The 16,236-nt window shown below is 39.1% G+C and overlaps 2 protein-coding genes across 2 annotated transcripts in view; one reads left to right on the top strand and one right to left on the bottom strand.

Annotated features, from left to right (window-relative positions):
• NFKB1 (nuclear factor kappa B subunit 1) overlaps positions 1 to 14,728 on the bottom strand; it is a 56,635-nt gene extending 41,907 nt beyond the window's left edge. Inside the window, exons 1-3 of the mRNA XM_080343283.1 lie at positions 14,475 to 14,728; positions 1,630 to 1,676; positions 431 to 515 (exon numbers count right to left, since the gene is read on the bottom strand). Coding sequence (XP_080199409.1) covers positions 431 to 515; positions 1,630 to 1,668 — 124 coding nt within the window. The 5' untranslated portion in view covers positions 1,669 to 1,676; positions 14,475 to 14,728. The remainder of the gene's footprint in view (positions 1 to 430; positions 516 to 1,629; positions 1,677 to 14,474) is intronic.
• SLC39A8 (solute carrier family 39 member 8) overlaps positions 13,936 to 16,236 on the top strand; it is a gene marked incomplete at both ends in the record, with an annotated part of 62,344 nt that continues 60,043 nt past the window's right edge. The window contains 1 exon segment of the mRNA XM_080343331.1: positions 13,936 to 14,415. Within this exon segment, the coding sequence (XP_080199457.1) occupies positions 13,936 to 14,415 (480 nt within the window).

Genomic DNA, 16,236 nt, shown 5'->3' with positions numbered 1-16,236 from the left:
GTGAAAAACAAGCACCTTAAGAGTTATTACAACTGAAACACCATTCAGAAGAAAAAAAAGTACATGTTGTACCCTGAAAACTGGCAGTACAAACATGTAGGTCATTGCAGATGCAAATTTAGAAAAAAATACAAAATAATTTATCAAAACATGTCACTCAAAGCTCTTCGGTCACTCAAACCATTTAACTAACAGAAACTTTCAGTTTCTGTACAAGCCCAAAGAAAATGAGATTTGCCTCACTGTTTTAAGTTTCATGAGGGTAAGAAAGAGATGCATAAGAGGGTCATAAAAAGTCTAGTTGGCAACTCTGGGATCCGGTATTATGAAATACAAGAGTGTAAACCAAAAAGCCTCTGAAAAGAACTTCACAAAAAAACAAACTGGAAGAAACAGGACAATAGCACAGTCAAAGAGCAACAGTTCTTACCTGTTCGTAGTGGTAAGTCTGAAGTGATGTAATTTGTATTATTGAATAATGCATTCATTCCCATGAACTGATCCATTGTAAACATCTGTATTGAAAGAAAATATACTCTTCATTACTACATATATACGTAATTTCATAAAGCATCTATAAGCAGAGAATCTCAAAGTTCTCTGCAAATATTGAGACTGCTAACACCCCAGTGCAGTACATAAATGTTTTATATCTCTTTTATTTTTGCTGGCAGCAGCAGTGCAAGCAAAGCTGATCGTAATGACCAAGTTTCAGCAGTATCATGAGACTGCACTGAGCTCAGCACAGTTTCTAAGCACACATTTTGCCTATATCCACTAACAATTACACATTTGAAATTGCTTAGATGGTCAGTTCTGAAAATCTGACCCTAGATGTCTTGCCCAAAGCCTTGCTGGGAACCTATGAGTTTTCATTTGCACTCCTGTGATTAAACCTCACCAGACTACATTCTTTATTTAATATGTTTATAAGCTTTAATGCGAGAAAACAGTATACCCAGGTTAAAGTTTAAATTTTTTTTTAACACACTGACATGTCTTAACTCACTGTAATTATTGTTAGGTATAAATAGATCTTCTTCCAAAGTGGAGCAAGCATAAAGGATTATATAGTTTATTTTTTGAAATTAAGGCAAGCAGAAATAATCTGTTCTTCACTCAAACTTTTCACTTGAGTGCAAGTCTCATAATTCAAATGAATCATAAAATGACCTAATGAAATCGGGAAGAGCTTCTGAAGAACTAGGCCTACTGATCTGTATGAGTGAAGGAACACTTTAGTCATCAATGTGAATGCAAATTTCACCAAAAAATCTTACAAATTGGCCTTTTAAGGTATAAGTGGCTTTATTTGCAGATAAAGTCCAATGTCTACGACAGAAGAAATTTCAGGGCATAAAAATGAGTATTTTTTCAATTGCTTCTTTGGCCTAGCTTTCCTTTTCACTCAGCTATTTCTCCAGCAGCAAGACAATTTACAGGTCACATAGAAGATATCTTTGAGAAAAAATAACCCTAGATTTCCCCAAACCTGATTTCTGCCAATAGCTGGAATGCTTTTATATCTGTGTTGTCAAGTCTAGGAAATGACCGGACAATATGAAAGGAAGCCAAAACAGAGAGCTAGGAGACAATACCGGGATATTGAAAATACACAAATCCACTTACCTGGGGATCGGACATAATATAGGAATCTTCTCCTGCCATTTTAAGTCCTGAAACACAAAAAACATGATCAGAACACTCTTTTGTTTTTAAATGTGTATCAATAGAGAAACTTGAAAAATGTTAAGAGTTCTAAGTCCTAACTCTGACCCTTCTTATTTTAATCATAATGTTAATGATTTCTAAAACACCCTTAAAATTCCTCAGTATTTGCAAGCGGCAGGCTACAGCTAGGATTTTCCATTGTCTGCTCCCAAGCAACTACTGTAAAAATTTATTAAAATCTGCAATCCATTTGTTTCTGGCTTTGCTCTGACTATTCTGCCATTAGAGTTTAGGCACAATTAATTATCATAGTTTAATAAAAACAGGACTCCGCATTTTTATACAATAAAAAGACTTCTGAACATTCATGTATGCCTGATGGTTTTCTTGGGAAGTTATTACTAAATGCAAGATAAAGATGCCTTAGAAAGAACATCCAATACTTTTTCTTTAAGTAAAAAGAGTCAAGCATTGACTAATTTTGGACACCTTTATTCCTAGAGGTCCACAAGTGCTTTGCACCCATGACAGCTGAGTGCTGACAATGGCAGTTATGGATGTACAAACCAGCACACCCGGATCCCTCACTGTCTACATGTAAACACTGGACACTGGGAAAGTTTAGCCTGGCTGAGTTTTCTTTGGGCCAGTAGCAAGTCAACAGGTCTATTCTTTAAAAAAATTACAATTTCACTTACATTGACCTTACTAAAAAAGGCTCTCCAAGAGAATATCTGAAAATAACTAGTGAATATTTCAAGACAGTCATGTCTGCATGAAAGCATATTTAAAGGTTAACAGCTAATAGAAGATAGAGACATGTCACCAGCCCTCGTGTTCCACCACACTGACCATGAACAATGTTTTCCAGCAAAGCAAAGTGAACTGCAAAAATCCTGCCCTATGAAAAAGTGAGAAGTGATCAGTAAACCAGCAGAGGAAAACTGAATCACCATCTACATTCTATAGGAACTAGAAAGGAAAATATCAAAAAGAAATTGCAATACTTGGGTACTTCGATTTGATGGAGGCGCAACTCAGCTTGTTTACAAGCTCCAAAGACAACATATAGCCACCCATCCCACACAAGCAGAAAATGAAAGAAAATTTTAAGTGGAGAAATAGGAGACACTTCCACCTGATTTACCGGAAAAAGAAGTCCCTGAGGATAAAATTATTCATAACCTAGAAAATAAAAGAACTCATCTGTTTGTAATTTAATTTTCAAGAGAAAAAATTTAATGGGTAATATTATTTGTAGTATTTGAGCACATATCAAATAACTGCTCATAAGTTTTCAGCCGAAAAAGAATAACAGATGTAACAGGCAGCCACAGAAACCCATGCTGTACTTCATCACCTAATACATCAGGATTTCGGCTATATAAAAAATACTAGTCAATCACATTATCTCCCAGGCACATTCTCCAAAGCATTCTGTTGTTATTACCAACTTTTAAGGAAAAAGTCAACATACAAGGCATAACAAAACCTTCAGCATACAACAAACTTTACTAAATGTTTTTATTTGACATTCCATTCCTCAGAAAGAATATAACCCCCACCACCATTTGACAAGTTATTGACATCACTGAAATAACTGTAATTTAGTTTTTAGCAAATACTTCCCAGTTAAAGTTGTAGATATTACAGAAAACAATCCGAAGACTTCAATGGCCAACAGATTTTAGGAAGCATCAGAAAATACCCACCCTGCTGATGCAGCCTAATCACAGAACTGTGAGTGCAAATGCCAAATTTCTTCTGCAAAACAGAGTAAAAACTGCTTCTAAAACTCCTGGTTTGTGAGCTCTCCTATTTAATCACTTACTATTTCATGAGTCGCATATTGCAAAACTGTGTTCCAAAATACCTAAAGTACCCAAAAAAACACAGTAAGTATGCTTGTTCAGAATAAAAAGTTCTGAGGAGCTAATATGACTAGCATCTGCCCACTTGCCTGTTTGCTAAATGTATACTCAATGCAAAACTTCCAAACAAAGCATCTCACAGCTTCTTCTGTAAGCCTAATAAGATAAATTTAACAGCATGTTCTATTGTCTTTGTCCTGTTCTGGTTTCTCAGACTGCATTACACTCACTCCAGCAGAACTCCCTAGGAGAAGGGCAGTTCTCACACCTGCTCCACTTGCTGGTCACAGTTACAATTCTACGGTCACATTTGCAGTTCTACAATACATTACTTCAACGAAGTGAAAAAATATCACAGAGGCAGAATTTCTGAAAACTTTTCATTTAAGGTACTTTGATATAAAATTTAGACTCCACACAGAAATAAAACCTATGTCTATCTGAATCAGTCCTTCAATTTCACCTGATCAAAATGCTCATTTCTGGCTTTTTGGCTGATGCAATGAACAATGTCATGAGAGCAAACAGGAGCTATTAAAGATAAACATTATACTTGGAAGCAGCAAGGTAGTTACCCACATACTGCCCTGCTGTAGGTGTATACCTAGGAGTTTCTAACCAGGTATTAAACACAACCTTTCTCACACCAAAAGCATAGGTGTCTCTTGCTTGAGATCTTTTGTGTTCAACAATCAGCTGCAGGGTTTGGAGGAGAGGTTAAAAACATTCTCTCTGGACTGAATGCTAAACCAGTTTATTATGAACACACGATGATTTAGATGTGCAAACATATGCCTTTGTGTATGTAAACGGACACCTGATTGCCTTTTCAGGGCCTAGACAAAAATTAACCCAGCAGTTTAAAATGACCCCTCTAAATGACTGAAAACACTCTCAGTTTCACTATAGGTTTTGTCCTCTTTCAAAGACAAACAAATGACAAAAATGTTTCAAGAGCCATGATTCTAAAATCGGTTCGCTTGGGATTTATTTATTTAACAAATCCCGAAGCTTCCTCTTCTTACAAGAAAACTGGAGCAAATCCAGGGAGTCAATAACATGACTAAAAACCAAAAAGACACTTGTAGAAAAACAGACCCTAGCATTAATTGCATGGTTTTTAATCAGCCTCTTCCCTTAATGCTTCAGTTTCTAAACATCTACTGTATGTGCATTAAGTGGTAAGATTAACATCCACCAGAGTATCTTTGCTCATTTTCTCCTCACATGAGCTGTATTTTGGGGCAGAGATTGCTTTTATCCAAGCTATATTTACTGCTATATGCATCTTAGAGAAGTCAGGTGAAAACCACCTCTCTTTCATTTGAAGATGACTGGGATTAAAATTGCTTTGTGGCAGTTCACGTTACCATATATGCCCGCTCCCCACATAACCTCCGATGCCCACAAACTGTACTGCAAACTTGCACCTACAATAAAAAATATCCCTACACCTGCCGACCACAATCAACCATGACAGTCTCCACCCTGGAGATCATCTGAAGTCTTTCAGCTACTGGGGCACAGGAAACTAAACATTTCAACTCACACTAATTTTTAGTGTGAAAATTCAAAGGTGGGTGAAGGAATGTCATTTAGATCCTAGTGCAATGGGAAAACGCTAAATCCAGCTAAACTTGTCCAAAACCATACAGCGGTGCCTCCTGAGGGACTGTGTGTATGCATGTGTATATGCATGCAGTATTCCTTTCTCCCCACAGCAGGTCAGCTGCCATTGTAAAAAAAGGTTAAAAAAAATAATGAGAAAAAGAAGAAACCTAGGATTTTATATGTATCTATCTATACATAAAAATATATGGAAGATGATGGGGTTGCACCAAGCGAACATAATGGCAGTTACTTTGTGTTACTACTCCTCCTTAATAACGAAGTAATAGCAGGTACAAGTAAGCACAACTGGAAGAACAGAAGTTCATTTATTGTATTCTGGATATGTTTTAAAGCTTCGAAAGGATCAGGCATTTAAAATGGAAACAACATAACTAGTGTAAGAATGCTCTCATCCAGGAACAAGAATTCTCATTTCTGTTTATCTCAATAATTTGATTTCAGAGCTCTCTCCTGCTGTTCTCCAACCTCCACGGTATCTAAATACTTTAAAACAAAGATAGGTTTCTCTAATCAACTTTTTTTAGGCCCCTAATTTTTCTGAGTCCAGATCCTTCCCTCTGCTGTTCCTCTTCAACTTTCCAGCCTGAATTTTAAAAATGAAGTAAAACATTTTCCTCTTTGATATCAGTACCCAATCTAATACCTACAAACAGGGCACGGGACTTCTTCCTAATATCTTTCTACAGACAAGCGAAACCCAATGCAAATTTCATCATCTATGAGGAATCAAGCTTTAATGTGTGATTCAGATACTAATAATACAGGTGTTTCTGAAAACATTTACAGACATCTCACTCAGCAGCTGCATGCCTTTTAAAAAACTAAGACTTTTAACTTAATTCTTTCTCTTTCTAGCTTTGCTCTCATACTGGTCTGGCTAAAAGCCTGAACAGTAAAAATATTAACAAATTTGGAAGACTTCTTATTAATCCAAGTAGGAAATAAAATCATGCAAATATTACCCTTAATAGTTGAACGCCCCCCCAAAAAAGAGCTTTAGTAGCCAAAATCTATCTAATAGTATTTTAAAGTGCCTGAATGCACTTACTAATGAAGCTAACATTTCAAATAGGACCAAATGAAAAAAAAGCCAAACCAAAACATGACACATACTTCCTTTCCCAGATTTTCAAAGACAGACATAGTAAGCAGGTCTCTACTTTTAATCTGTGTTATTTGAATATAAATGTATTTTTTTAATCAACTTGGAGAGATTAAGTATGAACAGTATGACCAACTTCTCTACCCCACAAAGAGCTGCCTCATCATAAAAGAGGGCGATGCCTGGTGGAAATTCTTATCAGCCACTCATCTCTTCTAAACTTTCTGTACTTTGAACCAATCAAACAAAATAAAAGCATAAAACCTGATGTGATAGGGTAACCATCATATCCTCAGAAAATGAATACAAAAGCCTAGCATCAGGGTATCTCTCTGCTGTTTTTTAAGATACAAAGAATCAATTAATCCTTTCTAAACCTTGTTGGTTATTTTTTAATTAATTCAGTGTAAAGACTGAGTCCAGGAAAAAATAATATTTTATGGAAGAAGGTTTGGTTATAGCATGGATCAGTTTAACAGGATGGAAAACAAGGCATATTCTGTAAAAGGTACACCGAAGATACATGTTAGTGAATCACGATCTTTATTACCCAGAGTTCACTATACTTGTGAACTGGAATTAGTGTGATGGTTTAAATAAATTTCTATGTTAAACAATGTCCCTCTCTTACTCTACGAGACATTTTGCATCAACCTCTTCTCACCTTTCAAGGCTAAGATTCAGAAAGCAAGCCCCAAAATGACAAACTCAACTACTACACTTCAGCTGACTTAATATATTGAAAGCATAGCTCGTCCTGCCAAGTTTTCTAGCAGGTTGTTTTTTCTCTTTAACTTGGTTTTCACTGGAATTTACCTGTTAAAAATAAACTTCTTTAACTGGACACTGAATGAAAGTAATGAAGTTCACTGTGATTATGCTCTTAGACTGTTTATTTTGCTTATTAAAAATAGAGAAGAATGAGGATGAGAGGTGAAGACATTTGAGTGTTGTATATTATACTGTAAGTATATTTTGCTACATCATGGCTATAAAACACAGTAGACTATCTGATTGCAGAGAACTATGTTTTCAGGAACAGTGTGAAGTTCTTTGAAATCCTATAGCAGCTATGAAATACAGAAACAGTAGATATACTAACTGTTGTACTGTGCAGTCTCTACAATGTATTTTACCCCGTATTGTTTACTTCTTTTAGTGGTAACTATTCATCCTTGAGCCTCAATTTTCTGACCTTTGCAAAACATAATCTGCATAGAGACAATTGTTTAAGAAATCTGCATTTCCCAAATGGAGATGCTGGGAAACATATTGTGCAATAGACAGTGAGAGTTGCCGGGTCAGGCCTGGAAGGACAAGAGCCACTGAGATGATTTTGGCTAGAGGACAGAGCAGGCTGCTCTGATGGGACAGATACTGATCCAAGACGTTTAGTCTCAAGCCTTCATCACTGAAGTGCCTTCAAAATCAGGATGCTGCCCACCCCTTTTAACACCTGGCCTCTTCACCTTAGCTCTGGTCACCTCCTCTCAACTTCATCCAGCACTCTCATTTCCCTTGGAACCCAGGACTTTTCCCAAAACACTGGGAGCACAGCTCCAGAACAAAAAAACCCCAGAATATCTTTTCAGAGAAGCACAATGAGGGAAAAGTAGAAACTTGAGAAGTGCTATCTTCTACCTCAGCACAAAATAGCAGGCCACATGTATACACAGACTTAGGTCTTCTGAAGCTTCAGAGAACATAGAGGTTGGGTCATGAACCTACAACGTTTATGTGGACAACCCTTAGTTTAAGCTGTGCATGCCTTTTTGACCACTTTATTTTTTTAAGGCTGAATAAAAGATGCTTTTCTTAAGAAAAATCAATCCCATTTTTGTTAAAAGCAAGGTAGCAACAGCGGGAATATTGTACAGGCAGGAATCCAAACAGTTGCTGGCACTCTGAACACATATTGTCTGAGCCTGCTTAAGGCAGGTCTACACACCTGAACTCCTAACAGCTGGGAGCTACCAGCACCTTGCACTTCCATGACTGTTGCCATTAATGAAGCTGCTGCAGAAGAAAATTTTCTGGAGAGGGAGAGCAGGGCGAGGACAGAGACATCCCCCTCCCAAATACTAATAAAGAAAAAATTTAACACAGAAAAGATTTTACCAGTGGTTATTTTATTTACATTGTTCTCAGCTACCCATTTTGATTGCTTCCATTTTAATATATCATACTGTTTCTGAAGTCCCCAGGCAAAGGTTAAGACAGGACCAAATATTTATCATTTAGATGAATGCTATCCTGATACACTGGCCAGAAAAAAATGGAAAATACAAGCTACACTCAGATACACATATTTTCCTTTTTAAAATAAAAGGAAAATAAAAAAGTGCCACAGACAACAAATCCCAGGATTGTTCAAAATAAGAGGTGACAAACAGCTATAGTATTCTGAAATATACAAAGTAAATAGAACCAAAATATTAAGGGAACATCATGCAGACTTTCACTCCTATTATTGGCATAGATCTCTTAAGCACAAACAGGAAAGAAAAAGAATTTTAAAAAATATGAGAAGTGATTGCCAACTTGCTCAAGAGTCCCATCAACTATGTCTTTTTTGAAGGGAGTTTAACTCAGTAATGAAACAGACTTGGAATTTGAAGTTTGCCTTTAAATGCTAAAAGTTTATTAATATTTCTTCTCCCATCTATGACTTCAATACCTGGAGGTGCAGGGGGCTGTTTTAAGGAAACCATATGCTCAGTATAAAATGCAGCAACGCTCTGTTTCCGCAAAAGCAGCATACGGAAGTTGTTGTTTGGTTTTCTTTTTTTTACTTTCCTTCAGCTGCTACAAAGACATGTAATCTCTGAATAAAAATTTGAGTATAATTTCTCAGTATACAAGTGAGAAAAGGTCTGTGCAGACAGGTATTTTTACCAAAGATACTACTTTTCTCTGCAGACTTTTTCCTCATCCATAGACTGCTGCAGTTGCAATAACACCACATAACCCTTAATGACATTGTTTGTTTTTCTAGTACAACACCACAAATTGCTTGCTCTTGTTATTAAGTCTGCTTATTATTTCCTGGTGGGTGGGACCTGGGAGTTCTGGCTGTTTATTTTTAAAATTTAAAAACTAAGTTAAAATTTTCAAATATTTTCAGTCATGAGCAGATGCATCATTGGACAACAGTACAAAAAATACAAAACGTCTAAGAAATTAAATCAATCACAAGTATTAAAGAGATTTTGGAAGTGTGACGCTCTGAATCAGAATTGTTGGGTGCAGAATGATAGCAGGAAATCTAGACTCAAATTTATTACACCAGATAATGACCAAATTTGAAGAAAATTTCATCGCATGAAGAAATCCACTTGGCAAAGGTAACAGGGCTACCTGAATGGTTGTTTTATTAAGTATCTTTACAAACGGAATTTTTTTGTGTTTTATTGCTTTCCCAAACATCAAAGTAGTAAATATGATAAGAGCAAACACTAAAATGCCATAAATATATAAACCATTTTTTCCAGTATATTGTTAGAATAAAATCAGAATGTTTTTGTTAAAGCACATTCAAAGTAACTTAAACCAAACGAATAAACAATATTCAAATATATGGCAAACATAATCTGGTATATGTATAATGCTAAGTATATGTAAAAATACTGAGGTTCAACACAGCAAAACAACTCTGGTAACTACCCTGCATTTTAGTCACGTGAGGTGGTAACACTACTTGAACTAACCTGAATATTATGGTAAAATGCTGCTACTTTTTTCCTACAGATTAAAAAGAATCACTGAGCGTTCTTCAGAAACAGTTCTAGTTCAAACAAAGTTGTTCAAAGTAAAATTTTAACTTACAAAGCCACACATACCAACTTCGTAAGTCTGAAGTGCAATGAATCATCAATATTAAACACCAAACCTTTTCCCTTTTTGGGGGGGGAAGAACAGCATTCCTGAGAAGCCAACTAACAAGCAAACCCAAGATTTCAGAAGTCCAGTTCACACAAGGTTTGCTGTATCAGCTGGTACCTTCACACAGGTTCTGGGGTCTCTACTGAAGACACAGTTCATCTCATGAACATGGCGGTAGGAGAGGGAGGGCTCAGACAACACCAAGGGCTGTGGTTGCTGCAATCACAAATGTTAGCTGACGATTCTCAGTGTCCTTTTGGCTTTGAACAGCCACCAAAATGTAACACAACAGAGAAGGTCAGTTAAGTAACACCAGTAAATGGGACCGTACAGGTAGAACCAAGTCCAGCACTGTTACAGTTACACCCTAGGCTTCAAATCTACAGGTGCAAAGTGGTTACTAAGGCTTTTTTTTTGTTGTTCTGTTAAATAGTAAAACTCCTGTAGCCTCAATTTTCTACAGTAACCTACAATATGGCAAAGCCTATTTAGACTAAACTAATGAGACTCCCCCCAAAAAAATCTGCTCACTTTGTTTTAATTTCATTTGTGTGGTATGGTAAAATCTGTCTGTAAGTGTTTAAACAGATAGAAACATGACCTTTAAAAGAAATAAATAAACAAAAAGCAATACTACACAGCTCAGACTTACTTTGTTCTTGATCTGTTGATACCAGTACAGTTTGCTTCAGAGTATGCAATGTTTAGTATAGCTAATACTGCATTTTAAATGAAGAAGAAATATATACCTGGCACTGCTTTTCAAAAGAACATAAAAGTTGGAAGGGGTAAAAAACACTAGTAGTTGCATTAGTAGTTTCCTCCCTACATGTGGTCTGTCAGCTCCACCTAAATCCTAAACAAAGGATTTTTACCTTGACAGTAGAATAATTTGAATAATCTTTTAAGACCTTCTGAAACTGTCAACAGTGCTTCAGCAAAATACATATGTTTATATGAGAGCACTGAAGAAGACTCACTGTATTATTTCCATGCTCAAAATTAGATGCAAACTTAGGGCCTGACTGACCTAAGGGCACAGTTAATTACAACTGTAATTATGATCTTATCAATGTATAAATTCATTAAATGTTCACAGCTTATTCAAAGGACATCAAACTACAACTTCCACTTCTAAAATACTTGTGTCAGAGCTAAAAGTGACCAAGACCAGGAATTTCTTTTTCATTATTTGCCAAAAACAGTGTCTCCTCTTTGTTTTTTAATAGTTGAGTTATTTTGTTTCTGAGAACCAAAGAAAAGCCATGAACATGTTGGGAAATTAAAAAAATTAAACTAGTTTTCACTAGTTACTTATGGAAATAAGTAACAATTCTCTTTAAGGCTAATACTTCTGAATTTAGAGTTGGCAAACATTTACAGTACCGAAAGGTGAGAAGAGCACATTTTGAAGCGGTCTATGGAAACACAAAGTAAGCAAGCAGAACATCTGAAGACCGCAGAATCTTCTCATCACTAGCTACATCAGAAAGCAAACTGTAAGTTAGTAAAAAAAATGTTGTCTTTCACCATACCTTTGTAACTTCAAAACAACATTCACTCTGTATGCTTGTAACTAGTGAGGGAGACTTGAACTTTCTAGTGAGCATAGAGCATCTTTGACAGTGAGGACTCACAGGCCTTCGAACTTGGTTTCTGCCCCTCCAGACTCAGTAATTACAAGCACGATAACATGAATTCTAAACTGCACTTATTTTTGGAGCTGGCATGGATTAATGAGACAGTGGCATGGCAGGATTTTGGGTAAAGGCAATGCCAAAAAGAGGAGCATTGTTTTCATGAAAACTCCAAAATCTAGTTAACTAGCAAATCGGCATCAGTGATATTTATTTGCAGGTATCCATTAGTGAATTCACATAATGCCACCTCGATAAAAAAGTAAATTTAAATGTATTAAAATTAATTGTACAAGTCAAATGCATCTAGTAAGAGAAACAATTGCTGTTTTTCAATAAATGAAATAGAAAATTTTACAATGCGCACAGAAATGAAGTATCACTGTCAGCTTTCCTCTCGTTCTCTCCCGAGGTTCCCTTGTTCTCTCCCCCAGCACACTATTTTCTTTCCATTTAACTTTTCTAATTTCAAAATACATACTGCAAAAACATTATCGAGGTGCCGGTAACTTAAGCCTGTACAGGTATGAAGTTTACCTGCTACACTATTTATTGAAAACACACAACAGGACACAAAGCAATACAAAGCTGTTCTCAGTTTTACAACCTTAACTCTACTCAAAGTGCATTTGTCACTTGCATGAGAAAATAACTTCAGTTTTTATTACTCTACCACGGCACTTTTTTCATTAAAAAGAGAACAAAATGCAGAAAGAAGGCAGCTTATGTTTAATATTTCAGACTAAATTATTTAACAGATCTTGCACATATTTCAGCACCCAGTTTCCTTGAAATCTCCACTCTGTGGCAGATCCCAACAAGAACATTTCAGCATAACTGTCAGTCAGATTCTTGATCCAGGGAAGTTTACAGAACAGAGGATCTGCCTCTGGACAGTTACAGGCTGCTTTTTCCTCTTTCATTTTCTCAAACTGTAGTCATTTCTGTAGATTACAAAACACTGCAGACAGGATGACGTCTTAAAATGATGTCTTGGTTAATGCTTTCCTAGAATCATCACCTACACTATCTTTTGAAAGAATAAAAATGCTCTAACTGAAATACTATTTCAAAAGCTGATACTTCAACAGTACATCAACTCTGGATGTCAATAAAAACAAAGAGCTACATTTTCAACTCTATTCTGTAAACTTGATAGTGGCCATGTAGCACCTTACAGCATATAAGGCCCAAGATGATATGGCAGAGAACTCATCCACTTAATACTGATTTTCTCCGTGAACAGAACTTCTGAAGCACAAAACATGTCAAATAGGATCAGCACTTTAAAACAATTTTTTAACAATATAGCCTGCCCTTCTTTTAAAAAAAGTTAATCTTTAGCAAAGATTTTGAGCATTTTAAAACAGGAAGTTGAAATGCAGCACTGAAGTTGTTATGATCCCTTGCCTACAAAGCCTCATTCTACAAATGCTTACAGGCACTCATGTACTTATTTGAATGAAATTACATAGCAGCACACTGCATTTTGACAATGGCCAAATAGCAACTAGCTCATCTCTACTACAGTCCATAAATTTTACTCCATTTTAAGTTCATATAAAATAAGTCAATAGTGCTTCTTTATCAAAGTTGCCAAAGCAGAAAACACCAATAGGTTAAAAAAAAAATAATAATAATAAAATCCCTACAAAACTGTGATGATGAACAGTTGATTATTCTTGGTTTTAAGGTCAAACGTCTGATAATATTACTTGTCATGGGGAGAGCATTTCAGTTTCATCACTTACCACTAAATTGCCTTTAAAAAACTCACTGTTTACTACTTTTGCAACCAGTCTTTATTTTTACCATTTGTGCCACTTAGGGAACTACTGCAAGCCCCATCCAAGACCAGGACATGAAGCTGTCCACAGCAAACCTACGTTTGCCCGGTAATCACGCGTGTTTTAAAGGCCAGCCCGTGCCTATCCAGCAGCAGACACTCCAAACTGTGTCTCAGGTTGTCACGAATGTCACCTTCGAAACCAAAAGTGTAAAAAGCAACCACTCCTTTGCCCACATGCACGTACTATACGATCAGCAGAAGCTGGGCTTCCAAACTTTTTCATGGTAGTTTAAAGTCCTTCCCAGGCACCCCTTCCTAGCTCGGAAGACACATACAATACATTAAGCCCACATGAGCGTAAGAAAGAATAAATCACAGAAGCGGCGCAAGGCGTTTCACGCACTAAGCGCAACTTCGCAGATCCGCAACAGAAAGGAAAGCGAGCTGGTAACCACCCTTCTCAGAAACTCCGCACCGGGAAGAAGGGGTGTCCGCCTCCCGGGTCACCCCCTCCGCAGTGCCCACACCCCGCGACACCCCGAATCGCGGCACCGGCCGCTGCTGCCGGTTGCCCGCCTTCCCCTGCCGTTTGCTGCAGCCGCCCCGAAGGGCACCGGCAAAGCCCGCGGCAATCAGCCGCTCCCGGCGCTCCAGTGGGAGCTCCGCGCCGGGGCCGAGGTCACAGGCGTGGGGCTGGCCCGGAGGACACGCTTCCCGTCGGCAAACCGCCCCTCACCCGGGGCCGCCGCGCACCCCACAGCGCTGCCCAGCCGCCCGCTCCCGCTTCGCATCGGGCCGCAGGACGGCGGAAGGGCAGCCAGAGGCACCGGGGTAAGGGCAGGGTAGAAAGAGGGCAGCGAGCGGCGGGTCAGGGGCCGCCTGAGGCTCACCCGGGGCAGGGCTGACGGCGCCTCCTCGTCGTCGTCTGCCGCTGGCGGATCGCGGCCGCGCGTCCCCTCAGCGCCGCGCCATGTAACCGGCGTGACGCCACCGGCGCCGCCCGCGCCCTGGCTCCGCGCGGACTTTCCCCTCTCTCTCTTCCTCCCGTCCGTCCCCCTGGCGAGGGCAGCAGAGCCGTCCCGGCCTGCGCGGCCGCCGCCTCCGTAGCCCCCACCGCCGCACTTCCTGACTGGAAATTCCCGCAGACGCTCCGGCAGCGCAAGCGGCCGCGCGGGAGGGGCGGGGCGGCAGCGGGCGGCCGTTGAGGGGCAGAGAGCGAGCGGGCGGGCGGCCGCTGGGCGGGAAAGGGGGCGCGCGTGCCGCCGCCTCAGCGCCGCGCGCGGTAACGGTCGCTCGCCGCCTCACGGCGCCGGGGAAGGCGACGCCGGGGTGGGGAGAAGAGGGAGCAGGGCAGCGGGGAGCTGAGGGAGCGCCTGCCGCACGCCCTGTGGAGCCGAAATCCCTCCCACCTGGAGGGAGCCTTTTCACCCCGGGGGAATTTGCCACCGCCACGAGTATAATCCTGTCGTTGTCCGCGATGCTGGAGGCTTAGGTGGAGTCAGGCCAGACCTGGTGGCTGCCAACGTTTTCTTGTTGGTTAACCCCTAAAAAGATTTGAAGAGACTGCGTTGAGTGAATTTAGACCTACTGACATAGTGCCTGGCTGTTGTCTGCCTTTCATGGGCACTTAGTAAAAGGAAGTTTGCTGATTGACTGTCACCTGATGTCTGAGAACAGCAGAGTACAGGCTACATGGCACCATTTCTCTGTGGATTTCTACAGCTTCTGACAGAGCAGACACCCAGGTTGGTTAACTTCTGGTAAATAGTGCCAGCCATCAATGATACACTGGTCTTAATACTGAAACCCAGGTTTGTAGAACAGTAACCAAGTCATCTAGATGCATGTAACCAAGTCAGCTAGTGCCATGTTGAATTGGCACAAATACTATGTGAAACATTAAAGTTCAAACATCTTCATGCTGAGTCTTAAATGTCTGGGTTTGATCAGGGTGAAGAGGATCTCAAATCAGCAGTCAGCATGGCTCACCTGATGCATTTTAGCCTAGAAATTCAGCAGCACACCTGAAAAGCACATGTGGGGGATTTTGTTATACAAAGGCCACATGAGCTGGAACTTCTCTGATTATTTATCTCAGAGTTGAATTGAGACTAATACAAATAATAATTTTATAAGAAGTATTAACCCTATAAATTAATGAAGTGATATGATGATTGCTTCTTGTGTTGAAGCAAGGAACTGTAATCTAGAGTCTAGAGCAAAAAAGGATTAAAAAGAAATAGAGTCAAGTCATAAGCCAACTGTTGAAGAGGAAGAAAGGGGTATTTTTACAAGAGAGCTATTACAACATTATTTTTTACACTCTATAGATAGTCCAGTCATGTCATAGAGGGATACTACACTGTTGAACACCTCCAGTCTATCTGAATAATAGCTCATTTCATTCCTGGAAGGGGAGTAGATTCAAATGTTAGACTTTCTGGCCCATCTCTGGGTTAGAACAGAGATGTGCTTGTTTAAAATTAGTGCTGAAACTGAAAGGGAGCTTGAAAATACCAAGGATTTTCTCTCTCTCAGTAAGAAAACTGAAATCTCATACAAGTTACACATATGTATGAAGAGACAGTCATTTCCGCTACTTGGATTGCCACTCATGTTCTGTGACGGAGTTCTAAAAACGCATTCCTGCCT

The sequence above is a fragment of the Nesoenas mayeri genome (assembly GCF_963082525.1).
Source record: "Nesoenas mayeri genome assembly, chromosome: 4".
NCBI lineage: Eukaryota > Metazoa > Chordata > Aves > Columbiformes > Columbidae > Nesoenas > Nesoenas mayeri.
This window is presented reverse-complemented; position numbering and strand designations above follow the sequence as displayed.